At 52.9% G+C, this 14,779-nt stretch overlaps 3 protein-coding genes across 3 annotated transcripts in view; all 3 read left to right on the forward strand.

Moving 5' to 3' along the window:
* The window catches only part of LOC104299838 (protocadherin gamma-C5-like), a 202,516-nt gene that overhangs the window by 105,388 nt on the left and 82,349 nt on the right, over positions 1-14,779 (forward strand). The window lies entirely within an intron of this gene.
* On the forward strand, positions 2,588-7,579 carry LOC128897959 (protocadherin gamma-B5-like). The gene is made up of 3 exons (XM_054168615.1): positions 2,588-5,339; positions 6,682-6,781; positions 7,402-7,579. Exons 1-3 carry the CDS (start codon positions 2,588-2,590, stop codon positions 7,577-7,579), a joined length of 3,030 nt encoding a protein of 1,009 aa, XP_054024590.1.
* On the forward strand, positions 7,649-10,198 carry LOC104304292 (protocadherin gamma-A2-like). Its single transcript, XM_054168617.1, has one exon. It carries the CDS (start codon positions 7,649-7,651, stop codon positions 10,196-10,198), a length of 2,550 nt encoding a protein of 849 aa, XP_054024592.1.

Genomic DNA, 14,779 nt, shown 5'->3' on the forward strand with positions numbered 1-14,779 from the left:
GCAAGAGAAGACCAGATTTATTTTGGATGTAAGGAACAAGTTCTTTACCATGAGGGTAGTGGACCACTGGAACAAGTTGCCCAGTGAGACAGTTGGGGCTCCATCCCTGGAGGCATTCAAGATGAGGCTCGACAGGGCTCTGGGCAACCTGATGTAAGTCGAGGATGTCCCTGCTGACTGTGAGTGCCTGTGACAAGAGGGGTGGACATTCCCAATATGCCATTAGTGTGATGGCCCAGTGTCTGTGTTGGATGACAGCTTCTCTTTTACTTTAGGCCATTTATTGTTTGTGTGGTTTGGAATACTTCTGTTTCTTCTCAGAATGGTGGTGAGAGAAATATTGTATCTCCCCTTTGGTGCCATCACAGTGTATTATCCCTCATTGTACATTTCTACACAACTATGTGAAGGGCAGAAGCAGATTTGCATGTCATCTCTGGCTGGGAAGAAGACATATTGGAGCTCTCCTGTGGGGAGCAGGATGTAGACATGACTTTGAGGAACTGTGTCTATGGACTGTGGTGTATGGTCATGAGTGAGCCTCCTGTGGACTTTTTACCATCCAGACACCCTTCCTGTGTCCCTGCTAGATCTGATGGATTCAGAAGTGTTAATCCATTCTTCCTTCATTTCATTTTCTGTTCCTGCCTTCAATCCTCTGTGTAGGACTAAAGCTGAGCCTCATTGTGGCTGGTAACCCTTCAAATATTAAGAGACTTTTTATCATTGCTGTGCTGGATGAGTAGTTTCCATCCAAACCTTGAAGGTGTTCAGCTGCCAAAAGGAGGACTTTGATGTCCTTCTATATGTACATCACTGAATTAAAAGCTCTTACACCTGTAACTGAGCCATGCCCCATATATTGGATATTATCTGTGGTGCAAGTAAAGGCTGTGAATGCTGAGCAAGGAGGTTGAGAAGCTGGTTTTGAAAGAGGAAAATAGGTGGGTCCATGTGGCTTTGGCTGAGCAACGTTTTGATTGTCTGCCTGATGCTGAGGACTGTACCATTCTTCACTCTTCTAATTAGACTTTCCTTCAGCCATTTGTTTCTTGCAAGGTCATGGTTCATTTTCCCCATTTCTCAACAAAACTTTTGTGTTTGAAACTCTGAGTAATGTTATGCAGCAAATCCTTTGATAGCCTAAAATGGTTGGATTGAGAGACTCATCAGAAGGTAGTCCAGAGGAAGACATGAAGCTTGTATCTGTGCTTGAAACCTCAGTGATTGGCAGGTATGCTGGGAGATGAACTGAAGCACCTGCAGTGTGAAGATCAGGATCCTGATGAGTTTCTGTGACAACGCTGGGTCTTTTAATGGCTCCTTGTCTTCCTAGTACAATCTGTTTCTCAGTGTTGTTCCCTGTGCATGTAGGTTTAGTCTTAAGTAGTGGAATGTGTTTGTTAGGATATCTGTTGGGCTTTGGTGCTCCTTGGTCATCCTACAGCTTTTGTGAAAGGCAGGAGATGTGAGGTTACATTTGTGTTTTCCTTTTGATGTGGAGAGGAGATGCAAGCAGCTGAGACAGCTCACTGTGTGTGTGATAAGAGGGGGGAAGTGTCCCCATAAGCTGCTCCTTTGATGTAACTCCGTCTCTGTTGGATGACCTCTCTGCTCTTAGTTCTGACATTTATCAATCATTCATATGCTTTACAATCCTATTTTTTCAGAGCTTTTTGTTCACCTCCCTCCCTGGTGTGGTCATAGTGCATTATGCTCTTATGATGTGGTTTTGCCAGTTGTGAGGATCAGAAGCAAAGCTAGGAGTAGGGTTGGAGAGGGGATTTGGAGGATTTTTGTGGGTTGTGAGGCCCCTGGGGAACCTTTAGTCATGTCCCTACTTGTCATTGCCCTCCCTTAACCGTTCAGTTCTCATACAATATCATTCCCTTATCTTCTTCTCAATAAGAAATTCCATTTGGTGTTCTATGTTTCTATTCCTTGCCTTCGGAGTAACCTGCTCTATGGATGGATGTGCCTGCCAATGGCCGAAGGGAGGAAGAAGCAATCATTGAGATTTCTCCCAAGCTTAAGTTGCATGAAAGACTCGACATAGCTTTGATCTTTTCCACTGTCACATCCTCAAATAGGGTGATTAAAAAAAAAAAAAGAAAAAAGTATTTTAAGAGTCACAAAACACAATACTAAAGGTTATTCTGGCTTGCCAGTGTTACCTCCTCAGTACAAATTTTCTGCTCCCTAAAAGAAAAAACAGCAGTGGGTCAAACATCAGAGACTTAGATGAAACAAAGGGGGAAATGGTGGGCAGAAGACTTCTGGAGGCTCAGCATAGAAGCTTTTGGGTTATTCTGTTTCAAATTACTTATTGTTTACTCCAACACGAATATTTCCTCCTTGATATTCGTCCAAATCAAGAAAATGTGAATGTCAAAAACTCAGCAGATTGTTAGAAAGCTTCCCCTTAATTTTATGAACAGTTGAGATACCTTTTTTTTGCGCTTCCGGGAATATTTGCTTCAGCTATTGCTTGTAATTCATGGAGATGACAGGAAAACTCACTTTTGAGCGCCTTTGGACTCACACTCATCGATACCATACTTCAATCAAGGAGAGACCGCGAAGCAGGATGTCCACGGCTAAGAATGCCGGTCCACTGTGGCGGTGGCCATCCGGCGGCTGCGGTAGCGCCGCAGCGCCTCCAGGTGCCGCTGTTGCCCGACGAGGAGCGGCGCCGGAGCCGGAGCTCGGCCCCCGCAGGCTCCTCGCTCGCTCGTTCGGCGGCTGTCACAGAGGCGAGAGGCGGTGCAGCAGGACAAGCAGCCGCGTCCGAACCGGAGCGCAGATCGCTGATCTCCCACGGCTCCAAAGCTCGAGACCAACAGCGGCTGGAAGGGAGGGAGGGCACAAGGGGGAAGGAGGACTGCGGCGAGAGCCGCTCACAATGGCCGACAGGCAGAAGTGGATTCCGACCCGGAGGCAGCAGCGATCAGCTGGGAGAGTGCTGCTGCTTCCCGCTGTGCTGCTCGGCTTCTGCTGCCAGGCGGCGCCGGAGCCTGTCCGCTACATCATCCCCGAGGAGCTGAGCAGAGGCTCTCTGGTGGGGCCGCTAGCGAGGGACCTGGGGCTGAGCCCGGCAGATCTGCCGGCACGCAAGCTGCATCTCAGCGCCGAGAAGCAATACTTCAGCGTGAGCGGGGACACCGGCAACCTGTACGTGAGCGAGAGACTGGACCGGGAGGAGATGTGCGGAGAGTCACCGACCTGCTCCATCAGCTTCGAGGCGCTGGTGCACAACCCACTCAACGTTTTCCATGTTGAGGTGGCCATCCAAGACGTCAACGACCATGCGCCGCGCTTCCTGCGAGACAGCTTCCAACTGGAAATCAACGAGTTGACTTCTCCCGGCGCCCGCTTTGCCGTGGGAGCCGCCGAAGACGCGGACGTTGGCAGCAACTCCCTGCAGGGCTACGAGCTGGAGACCAACAAATACTTTGAAGTAGAGATGAAAGAGAAGCAGGACGGCAGCAAGTTCGCGGAGCTGGTGCTGCGCCGAGCGCTGGATCGGGAGAGAGAGCAGAGCTTGCGGCTGGTGCTGACGGCGCTGGACGGCGGCGACCCGCCCCGCAGCGGCACCGCCCAGCTCTTTATCAACGTCACTGATGCGAACGACAACCCTCCCGTGTTTGCGCAGGACCGGTACCGAGTGAGCCTGCGCGAGGACTTGCCTCCGGGCTCCATGGTGCTGAACGTCTCGGCCACCGACGCTGACGCCGGAAGTAACGCCCGCATCACCTACGGCTTCGCGGAAATGCCAGCCAAGGTGCTTCAGAAATTTGTGGTGAACGAAGAGAGCGGGATCATCACGCTGCAGGAAGCGCTGGACTTCGAGGAGACTCGAAGCTACACACTGCTGGTGGAGGCGAAGGACGGGGGCGGTCAGGTGGCGCATTGTGAAGCTGAGTTAGAGGTTCTGGACGTGAACGACAATGCGCCCGACGTGATTCTGACGTCGGTGTCGAGCCCCGTACCAGAAGATGCTCCGGTTGGCACCGTGGTTGCTCTGGTGAAAGTGCGGGACCGAGACTCTGGTGACAACGGTCAGGTGCGGTGCGAGCTGTCAGGAGAGGCGCCACTGTCGCTCGTGGCGTCCTCGGGCGGCTCGTACAAGGTAGTGACGGCGAGCACGCTGGACCGGGAGCAGGCAGCCGAGCACAGAGTGACACTGGTGGCCAGGGACGGGGGCAGCCCGGTGCTGTCAAGCCAAGCGACGCGGGTGCTGGAGGTGTCAGACGTGAACGACAACGCGCCGGTGTTCGAGGAGGAGGTGTACAGCGCCTACGTGGCCGAGAACAACGCGGCGGGAGCGTCGGTGCTGCGCGTGCTGGCACGGGACGCGGACGCGGGTGCCAACGGGCGCATCAGCTACTGGCTGGAGGGCGGCAGCGCGGACTCGGTAGCGCCGCCGGTGTCGGTGGAGGCGCAGAGCGGCGCGGTGTACGCGCAGCGCTCCTTGGACTACGAGCAGTGCCGCGAGTTCACGGTGACGGTGCGGGCGCAGGACGGCGGGGTGCCGGCGCGCAGCTCGACGGCCACGGTGCGCATCTTCGTGCTGGACCGCAACGACAACGCGCCGCGGGTGCTGTGGCCGGCGGCAGCGTCGGCAGCAGGCGAGGCGCCGCCCTTCGAGGTGGTGCCGCGCACGGCCGAGGTGGGCTACCTGGTGGCCAAGGTGGTGGCGGTGGACGCGGACGCGGGGCGCAACGCCTGGCTGTCGTACGAGCTGCTGCAGGCGCCGGAGCCGGCGCTCTTCCGCCTGGGGCTGCACAGCGGCGAGGTGCGCACGGTGCGGGCCGTTTCGGAGCGCGACGCGGCCAAGCAGCGCCTGGTGGCGCTGGTGAAGGACCACGGGCAGCCGGCGCTGTCGGCCACGGCCACGCTGCACGTGGTGCTGGCCGAGAGCTTGCAGGAGGCGCTGCCGGAGCTGAGCGAGCGGCCGGCGGGCGCCGACTCGCCGGCCGAGCTGCAGTTCTACCTGGTGCTGGCGCTGGCTCTGCTCTCGGCGCTCTTCCTGCTCAGCCTGGGGCTGGCCCTGCTGGCGCGGCTGCGGAGGGCCGGGCCGCCCGCCGTCCTGCGCTGCCTGGGCGCGCAGCGCTTGTCTCTGGCGGGCGCCGCCTTCCCTGCGGACTTCTGCGAGGGCACCTTGCCCTACTCCTACAACCTGTGCGTGGCTCCGGGCCGCGCCCTGACCGAGGTCGCTTGGCCGCCGCCGCCGCTGCCCGTAGAGGAGCTTCTGGGCGGTGACTCCTGCGTGAATCCGAGCTCAAATAACACCACAGTCGCGGAAGACCTTCCCGCGAACCCCGACGCACCGCAGGTCGGTAAGCTGGAGCGCAGTGCTCTCCTTCTTTTTACACCCTTTCTGAGTTTCCGTCGTGTTTTGTCTTGAGTTATTCCCGGGTGGTGCGGATGCGGAGTGCTTGTTTTGTCTCCGTGAATGACGTAAGGATCCAGGTTTCCCTATTCATTACAAACTAAATCACAAATTTGGAATCAGGTGAATACCACCCTCGCCTGAGTTTCTGGTAGTAGTTCTTGCCATTTAATTATTAATTGCAGCATTTGGAATATACACTTGATCTTGGATATTTTTCCTTCCATATATATATAATCATACTAAATAATATTTACTGCATAATAGTCGTAATACTAAATGATAACTCATTGCTTTCCGAAAGGGGTTCTTGTGTATCAGTTCCAGGAACTGAGAAGTTGTAGATTGTATTTCCTTCCCACCTCTTAGTAGCATGCTGCAGAAATGGCGGTATTAAATCGACAAATACATTTAATCTAGGCATGACTTTGACTGTTTCTGCATGCAGTACTTTCTCATTTTGATGGTGAACGCCGGTCCTTACAGTGAAATTGAAAAATACAAACTGTTTCTCTATGGAGCTGAGCGGGAAATAGGACTGAGGTTTGCTGTTGGAAATTGTTGATCTTTAAATGTACGTGCTTTCTGCATGAATTGAGAAATGATGGGTTGCTCTTTCGTGTCGTGGCACCATACTTCTGCAGAAAGGGTGATTGTTGTTTTTTGGGGTTTTGGTTTGGTTTGATTTGGTATGGTTTGGTCTAGATTGTAATTCAGCTGGCTGGTAGTTCTTTCTCTTTTAAGAGTTCCCTGTCTGTCTTTCATACCTAGTTGAGCATGTAGAATGGGATCTCAAAGGGGGAAAAAAAAATCTTTAAATCGGGTTTCATTTTACTTGGATTCCCCATTTCTTTTCGAAAAGAGAGGTGCTTGGTCATGATGGAGCATGAAAGCGAGGAGTTTGGGCACTCACCAACTTTGTGCAAATACTGTGTCTCCTTCTTAGAGAGGTCTCTACCCGTTCTTGAGAGCACACCGACAACGACCCGGAATGCTCATAATGAATAGTTAGGCCCTTTAATGCGCACATGTGACAGCGAAGGGTTACAGAGGCACTTCGGCTCACCCACAGTATTGTGTAGCAAAGGTATCCTGTCGCCACGAGGGTTACATGAATGATAACAATCATTTACACCGTTAGTTGTGATAAAAGCAAGGACCTTTCTTAGTCATCCAAGCTTTTAAATTCATTATTGAAATGTAAATGAGTACCTTGATGTGGGGTGTTGAACAGGGGTGATAACCCGTTAAAGACGGGGGATTTACTGAATCTGTCGGTGTTCTAACAGTTTACTACTGCTCAGATACTTCAGTGAAACATTGCTCTGCTATCATCCGGTTCAAAGCTAGAGAGATTGATGGAGGCAACAGCCAGTCGTGCTTTCGTAGGTAATTTGAAATGTGTACTGTATGAGCAACAGTATTGAAAACAAAATCGCTACTAGTGGGGTTAAGTGGTTTGATTCCTCTGGTTCTGCGGGGGAGGGTCTGAACTTCACAGTTTGTATTTCAGAGATTGTTTGCTTTCGCTGAGTCAGGCTCGATTGCTTCAGAAATGTTAGGGATTGTACTTTTGGACGAACTGTCCTTTTAGAGTCGTGAAAATCTAGCACACCATGTTGCAAAGACATTATTTTACTTTTCATACCTCACGATTAGGAGCTCGAATTTACCGTGCGGTGGAAGTAACACCACGCTAAACAGAATGGCTCACACAGAGGCCAAAGCAGGAAATCGTGGGTGTCCATTTGAGGGAGGATCTTCTTTGCAACTTTATGCTATTGATCCAGAGAATGGATGAGGCTTCGTTGTTAGGAGAAACAGGGGAAATTAATTAAGACAGGCGGCCTGTAATAGATGCTAAATCCGGAATGGAGATTCTGCCTGCGCATTCTTGGGTTAAGACTCATGGTATTTTACACATTATATTGTATAAAGAATTATACATATGATTAAAATACATGGACAAGCATGGGCAAGTCAGGTCGAGCAACGCCGTATGGCTGCAGTTCCGGCAGGAAGCTGCGGGTGCCGCTGTTGACCGAGCAGGAGCCAGAGGAAGCCGAAGCGCTTCAGGCAGCCCCGCCCGCTGCGGCCCAAGTCGCTCGCTGGCTGGCTCGGAGTCGGAGCGGTCTGCGAGCGTCCCCGCGGTGCGGAGCCGAGCTGCAGCGAGCCGGGGTGGGGTAGGCGGAGGCGGGCGGCAGGGAGGAACCGGAGCCAGAGGTGGATCGGAATCCGTGGCGGTGGTGCGCGGCGATGTGTGCGGCGGTGAAGCTCTGGGGCCGGCGGGCGCGGGCCCTGCTGTGCTGCGTTCTGCTCTCGGCGTGGGAAGCGGCGTGGGGTCAGCTGCGGTACTCGGTGCCCGAGGAGATGCCCAAGGGTTCCTTCGTGGGAGACGTGGCCAAAGACCTGGGGCTGCAGATGACGGCGATTGCTGACAGTGGTCTTCGCATTTTGGACCGAGGTAGGACGCAGTATTTCTCTCTGCACGGGAAGACGGGACATTTGGTGACGGCGGAGAGGATAGACAGAGAGCAGCTGTGCCGGCTGCTGGAGAAATGCGTGCTGCGGTGTGAGCTGATAGTGGAGGGGGAAATGCAGATTTATGGAATCGAAGTGGAGATCACGGATATTAATGACAACGCTCCCGGCTTCCGAGAGGCAGAAAAAGAGCTAAGGATAATCGAAACGAGAGCCCCTGGTTATCGATTTCCTCTGCCTGAGGCTTACGATCCGGACTCGGGGACAAATTCCCTGCAGAGTTATGAGCTGAGCGGCGACGAGCACTTTTCTCTGGCCGTGCAGGCGGGCCCCGGCGGGGATCGGAGTCCCGAGCTGGTATTGGCCAAGGCACTGGACCGGGAGGAGGCAACGTTTCACGATCTGGTGCTGAAAGCAAGGGATGGCGGAGAGCCGTCCCGGACGGGCACGGCCCGAATCCGCGTAGTGGTGCTGGACGCGAATGACAACGCTCCCGTGTTCAGCCCAGCAGAGTACACGGTGCGTGTGCCTGAGGACTTACCTGTAGGCTCCACCCTCGTCACAGTTAAAGCCACTGACGCCGACGATGGCCTTTACGGGGACGTGAAATACTCGTTGAAGAAAGCTACAGAAACAGCCTCGGATATTTTTCAGATAGACTCTGAGAAGGGAGTGATCACACTGGTGCGGAGCTTGGACTTCGAGGAAGGTGATGCCTACGAAGTGGAAGTGCAGGCAACTGACGGCGACGGCCTTTTCGACACAGCTAGAGTCACAATCACCGTGACAGACGTGAATGACAACACGCCGGAACTTACAGTGTCGTCGTCAGTGAGCGAGGTCTCTGAAGATGCCCCTCAAGGGACAGTGGTAGCCTTGCTGCACGTGCAGGACCGGGACTCGGGAGCCAACGGCCAGGTGCGGTGCTCCCTGGACGCGGGAGTCCCCTTCCGGCTGGAGAAGTCGTTTGAGGATTATTACCGCGTGGTGACGACGAGGCAGCTGGACCGGGAGGAGGTGTCGGAGTACAACGTGACGGTGAGGGCGGCCGACGGCGGGTCGCCGTCTCTGTGGAGCAGCACGGTGCTGAGCCTGCGGGTGCTGGACGTGAACGACAACGCGCCGGTGTTCAGCGAGGCGAGCTACAGCGCCCGGCTGCCCGAGAACAACGCGGCGGGCGCGCTGGTGCTGACGGTGCGGGCGCGGGACGCGGACTGGGGTCAGAACGCGCGCGTGCGGTACCGTCTGGGCGAGGGGCGGGTGCGTGGCGCGGCGCTGTCGTCGTACGTGTCGGTGCAGGCGGAGACGGGCGCGCTGTACGCGCTGCGCTCCTTCGACTACGAGGAGGTGCGCGAGGTGGGGCTGTGGGTGCTGGCGGAGGACGGCGGCTCGCCGGCGCTGAGCAGCAACGTGTCGGTGCGGATCGTGATCGTGGACGAGAACGACAACGCGCCGCAGGTGCTGTACCCGCCGGCGGCGGGCGTGCCCGGGGCCGGTGTCCGTGGCTGGTCGGGGGTGGAGCTGGCGCCGCGGTCGTCGGAGCCCGGGGCGCTGGTGGCCAAGGTGGTGGCGGTGGACGCGGACGCGGGGCAGAACGCGTGGCTGTCGTACGAGCTGGCCAAGGCGACGGAGCCGGGGCTGTTCCGCGTCGGGCTGCACAGCGGCGAGGTGCGCACTGCGCGCTTCACGCTGGCCCGCGACGCTGCCCGGCAGAGCCTGGTGGTGCTGGTGAAGGACCACGGCCGGCCGGCGCTGTCGGCCACGGCCACGCTGACCGTGGTGCTGGCCGAGAGCGTGGCCGAGCTGCTGGCCGAGCTGGGCAATGAGGCGGCGGCGGCGGTGCCGGGCGAGGCGGCGGGCAGCCTGACGCGCTGGCTGGTGCTGGCCGTGGCGGCCGTCTCCTGCCTCTTCCTCGCCTTCCTGCTGCTGCTGCTTGCACTGCGTCTGCGGCGGTGGCGTCGCTCGCAGCTGCCTCCTCCTGCGGGCGGTGCCTTGCGCGGCGTCCCGGCCACGCACTTCGTGGGTATCGACGGCGTGCGCGCCTTCCTGCGCTCCTACACACACGAGGTGTCTCTCACTGCCGACTCACGCAAGAGCCAGCTGCGCTTGTCACCCGGTAGCTGCTGCGACACCCTTCCGGCCCGCCCTCTGCCCGACGAGCCCGCACCGCTGCTGGGGGAGGACCCTGCCGACACCGCCCGCCCACAGAATGCAGACATTGTCCCGGTGAGTGCCTGTCCACCGACCTGCCTGCCACTGCTGCCGCTGCTTTTCTGCTGCCCTATCCCTGTCCTGATCTGGCTGCAACCGAGGCAGGGTTCCTGACACGGAAGGGAAAGTTTCCTGCAGCATACTCTGGTGGCTTCTGCCAGATCCTACCTCTGGCAAGTTACTATGCGATTGTAGCTCAGCATGACAGTGTAGGAGGCAGGAGTAGTGTCAGGGTGCTGTTGTGTAGAGTTTGGTTAGAGTGGAACTTTGTGCTTTTATCCCGTGCCAGGTCGTTTTTCCTTGTGTCCCCTGACTCTTCAATTCCTGGTTTCCTTGTCAGTTTGAGGCATGTGTTGTGTCAATTACCCGTGGGTGTTTGCGTTATGAACAGTCACTTTCCCAGTAGATGAGGTTGTCCCTGAATAGAGCATTCAAGCCCACATAAATCCTTCCCTGCTCATGGTTTCTACTCTTCTCATTCTCTCTGTGATGATGTTGAACTCAGTGACATGCCTTATATTTGCTCATGGTTTGATCATTTTGTATGATGTGGAGCAGTGGGCTGAGAAACAACTGCTCCCTCGATATTGACTCTATATAGGTCTTGTATGGGTGTTTGTTGCTCTTTGAGGAAACGTGCATGGCTGCCTTTGAAAGGCTGCTGGAAGAAACAGGAAGAGTATTACGTTGATTCATCAGCTCTTATGGTCAACTTATTTATACAGGCCTTGATGACAAAAACTCTATGAGGGCAGGCAGGGAGAGATTTGAGTTGCAGAGTGAGAAAACAGATAAGGGGGTTTCATCTGCTGCTGATGGTCCCTGACCCAGCTTTCCTAGAGATGAGCTCACAGTGAAGACCAAGAGTTTCTTTGGCAACATTCTCTCTTCTAATGCTACCTTGCTTGTCTGATTTATGATGTGTTTCCCTTTCCTTGGTTTCCTGTGTACCTAGGGTTACACGTAATTAGCAGCACAGCTTCATTTAGCAATGTGTTGTGTGTTAGTGCCTCTGGCTCCAGTGAGTGTGGAAGGTGGGAGGAGTGAAGGTCTTTGTTTTCTGTTATTATTAGGGGGAATAGATTTAACCATGACCTTAGCAGAAGTGTCTGTGAAACAGTGCATGTGATAAAAGCAGAGAGGAGATTCTTCCTAAGCCATTAGTTTGATGACCCAGTGTCTGTTGAATGGCTGCTCCTGTTCCATTTATCATGTACGTGCTTTAGAATCCTTCTCTTTGTTCTTAGAGTGCTGTTGAGCAGACAAATGTATCTCCCTTCTTGGTGTGGCCATGATGCATTTAGCCTCTTGCAGTATGTTTTTGCCAGTTACAAGAAGGTCAGAAACAAATCTGCCAGAGAAGACTCAGGGGAAATCAGTTAGGGGGATGCAGGACATGGTTGTCTGAGTGCAGAGATAATTCCTGTACACAGCCTTTGGTGTTTACAGCTTTGGTGTTCACAGCTGTAAAGAGGAAGGATTTCATAGTCATATGTGTGCTCCTGGAGACACACTTGTCTGCAGAGTAAAAACATAGTGTTGGAGTCTGTCTGCAGGTGAGGAAGACCACCAGCAGCCTTACAATATAGAATGGTTTGTGGAGACTTTTCCAAGGTGCTGTGTGTGAGGAGGTATGGGTGGAGCCATGGCTTGTGCTTTGTCGGTTCCCAGGGCCTGTTGCTGGCCTACAGAATCACAGTCTGTTGTCATCATCACTTTGCTCAGACTCCAGCTGGCAAGTTGTGAGTTCATCTCTTCATTTTCTGGTTGCATGATGATTCCTGTGAGTGGTAGGAATTTGACATAGATGGGAACTTCCCCGTGACATCGTGGTATAATGTGTCTTCCACCTGGAGGCCAGTCACAAGTGATGCTCCCCAAGGCTCAGCACTGGGACCAGCCCTGTTCAATTTCTCTGTCAATGACTTGGATGAGGGAATCAGATGCACCCTCAGCAAATTTGCAGACAATGTGAACTTGGGTGGGAATGTTGATCTGCTTGAGGGCAGGGAGGCTTTATAGAGGGACCTGCATAGGTTGGACGGATGGGCTGAGATCATCTGTATGAGCTTCAACATGGCCAAGTGCTGGGTCCTGCACCTGGGACACAGCAACCCCATGCAACACTACAAGCCTGGGGAAGAAAGGTTGGAGAGCTGTGTGGTGGAGAAGGACCTGGAAGTGCTAATTGACAAGAGGATGAATATAAGCCAGCAGTGTGGCCAAGAGGGCAAACAGCATATCCTGGTCTGTATTAGAAAGAATGTAGCCAGCAAGACCAGAGAGGTGATTTTCCCACTGTACTCAGCATTGGTGAGGCTGCCCCTTGAGTGCTGTGTTTAGTTTTGGGCACCGTAGTGCAAGAAGGACATCAAGGCACTGGAGCTGGCACAGAGAAGAGTGACTGAGCTTGTGAGGGGCTGGAGAATAAGGCCTGTGAGGAGTGGCTGAGGGAACTGGAGTTTAGTCTACAAAGGAGGAGGCTGAGGGGAGACCTTATTGATTTCTACGTCTCCCTGAAAGGAGGCTATAGAGAGAGGCACACTGGTCTCTTCTCACAAGTAGCTAATGACCGAATGAGAGGGAATGGCCTCAAGCTGCACCAGGGGAGGTTTAGGCTGGACATCAGTAAAGATTTTTTCACAGAAAGGGTTGTCAGACACTGGAACAGGCTGCCCAGGGAAGTGATTGAGTTGCCATCGCTGGACATGTTTAAAGCCCTCTAGATCTGGTGCTTGGGGACATGGTGTAGTGACAGACTTGGTGAATGGAGTGGAGTGGCTGGACTCAGTGATCTTGGAGGTCCTTCCCGGCCTGGATGATTCTATGATTCCAAGTTGCTGTTGTGGTCAAGAAAGATGATGTTGGCTTTCAGCAGATACTTGGATGATCTGGACTTGAATTTACATCCATATTGCTCATGGCTTTTTGAACCTTTCAGGGTTCATCAAATTATATAGGATGAGCAGAAACATCTCCTTGCATGCACCTGTGTTGGATCCCAGGGCTCCAAGAATTTCTGTGCACAACATGTCTTTCAGTGGTATCTGGCTGTGGAGGCAGCTTTGCTGTTGTGTGGTGTCATGTGGTGCTGTGAGCAGGGTGAAGAGCTCTGCCTGTACAGAGACAGGGAAGGTAGAAGTATTTGCTGTGGTGAAGCTAAAAGGAAGTTGTAGAAGTTCAGTTTGTCCTAGTTGTTAGCTGACTTTGACAGCAGTGGTTCCATGCATTTTCCTTGCTTGATTATCCAAAGGTGAGGAACTGTGTCAAAGGTCTTAGGTGTGAGCTCATGAGTGAACCTCCTGTGGACTTCCTAGCACTGACAGAATCAGAAATGTGAACCCAGGATTCCTTCATTTCTGAAAGTTTTCTGTATTGCCTTCATTTTTCTGCATGGGTCTAAAGCTGAGCCTCACGGTGACTGATAACCCTTGTAATGCTAAAAGACTTCTTACAATTGCTGTGCTTGGGGAGCAGTTTCCATCTAAACTGCCAAAAGAAAGACTTTGACATACTTTTGTTTCCCTGAGATGTCACTGACTCATGCTCTTATGCCTGTGGCTGAGCCATGGCCACTGTGTTGGGTGCATAGGTTGTGAATGCAGAGCAAGGAGGGTGAGAGGCCGGGTTTGAACAAGGAAAGTATCTGGGTCAGTGTGGGTTTGAATTGATGGCTGGTGCCAAGGTCTGTGCCACGTTTCACAGTTGTAATTAGACTTCCCTTCAGCCCCCTGTTTCTTTGGAAAGTTATGGTTCAGAGTCTCCATTTCTGGGCAGTGCTTTTGCATTTGAAACCGTGAGAAAATTTTGCAGCAAATCCTTCTATTTGCTTGGGAATTCTTTAGCTGTGTTAATGTCGCCTAGGATGCCTTATGTTGAGCAAGAGACTCCTGAAGGTGTTTACATTTATGGCTTCATATTTATATGAAAATGATCCAGCCATTGAGTAGAACAAATTACTGAGAGCTAAATTGAATTCCTTCCTATGTAGACCAGAGGAAGAGGTTTGGGTTGCACCTGTGTTTGAATCTTCACTGATTTGGGGGATGAATTTAAACACCCATAGGGAAGACCTCCTGATGAGTTTCTCTGACAGCACTTGTTCTTTTAATACTTCCTAGTCTTCCTGGCCCAGTTTGGTTTTCTTGCTCATTCCCTCTATATGTATGTTTAGTTTTAAGGAGTGGCATGTCTTCATTTAGCCACGGGTTTTGTATTCATGCCCTCATGCTCATCCTCCAGTTGCTGTGAAAGGTAGGTGATGGGAGTTTGTATTGGCATTCTGGTTTTGGTGTGAAGAGGAGCGGAAAGCATGACTTTAGCAGAAGTGACATCTCTGTGGGAGATGAAAGAAGATTACCCCAACCAATCCTTTCATTTTCCTCTGTCCCTGTTGAGTGACATTTGTCATTCATGTGCTTTAAAATCCTCTTTCTTTCTCAATGTTGGTGAGCGACAAATGTAGCTCCCTTCTTGATGTGATCATCATGCATTGTATTTCTGTGGTATGTTTTCATCTGTTCTGAGGGTAAGGAGCAAACCTGGAAGCTGTGCAGGATTGGAGAGAGGATTGAGGGGATTTCTGATGGCAGCAAAGCCGTAAAGGAACAGCTGATAATTTCCCTGCTTTTCATCACTCCCTCTTAAATACTCAGTTCTGGTACTGTGCAAATTTTGCTCCTTCTGCACAGGAAG

Source organism: Dryobates pubescens, chromosome 16, assembly GCF_014839835.1.
Source record: "Dryobates pubescens isolate bDryPub1 chromosome 16, bDryPub1.pri, whole genome shotgun sequence".
Lineage (NCBI taxonomy): Eukaryota > Metazoa > Chordata > Aves > Piciformes > Picidae > Dryobates > Dryobates pubescens.

Bases quoted from the DNA above. Each gene is read 5' to 3' on its own strand.
- LOC104304292 (XM_054168617.1), top strand. From the start codon at position 7,649: ATGTGTGCGGCGGTGAAGCTCTGGGGCCGGCGGGCGCGGGCCCTGCTG.
- LOC128897959 (XM_054168615.1), top strand. From the start codon at position 2,588: ATGTCCACGGCTAAGAATGCCGGTCCACTGTGGCGGTGGCCATCCGGC. The intron at 5,340-6,681 runs GTAAGCTGGAGC...GTGTTCTAACAG, and splicing joins CCCCGACGCACCGCAGGTCG to TTTACTACTGCTCAGATACT. The intron at 6,782-7,401 runs GTAATTTGAAAT...GTATGGCTGCAG, and splicing joins AGCCAGTCGTGCTTTCGTAG to TTCCGGCAGGAAGCTGCGGG.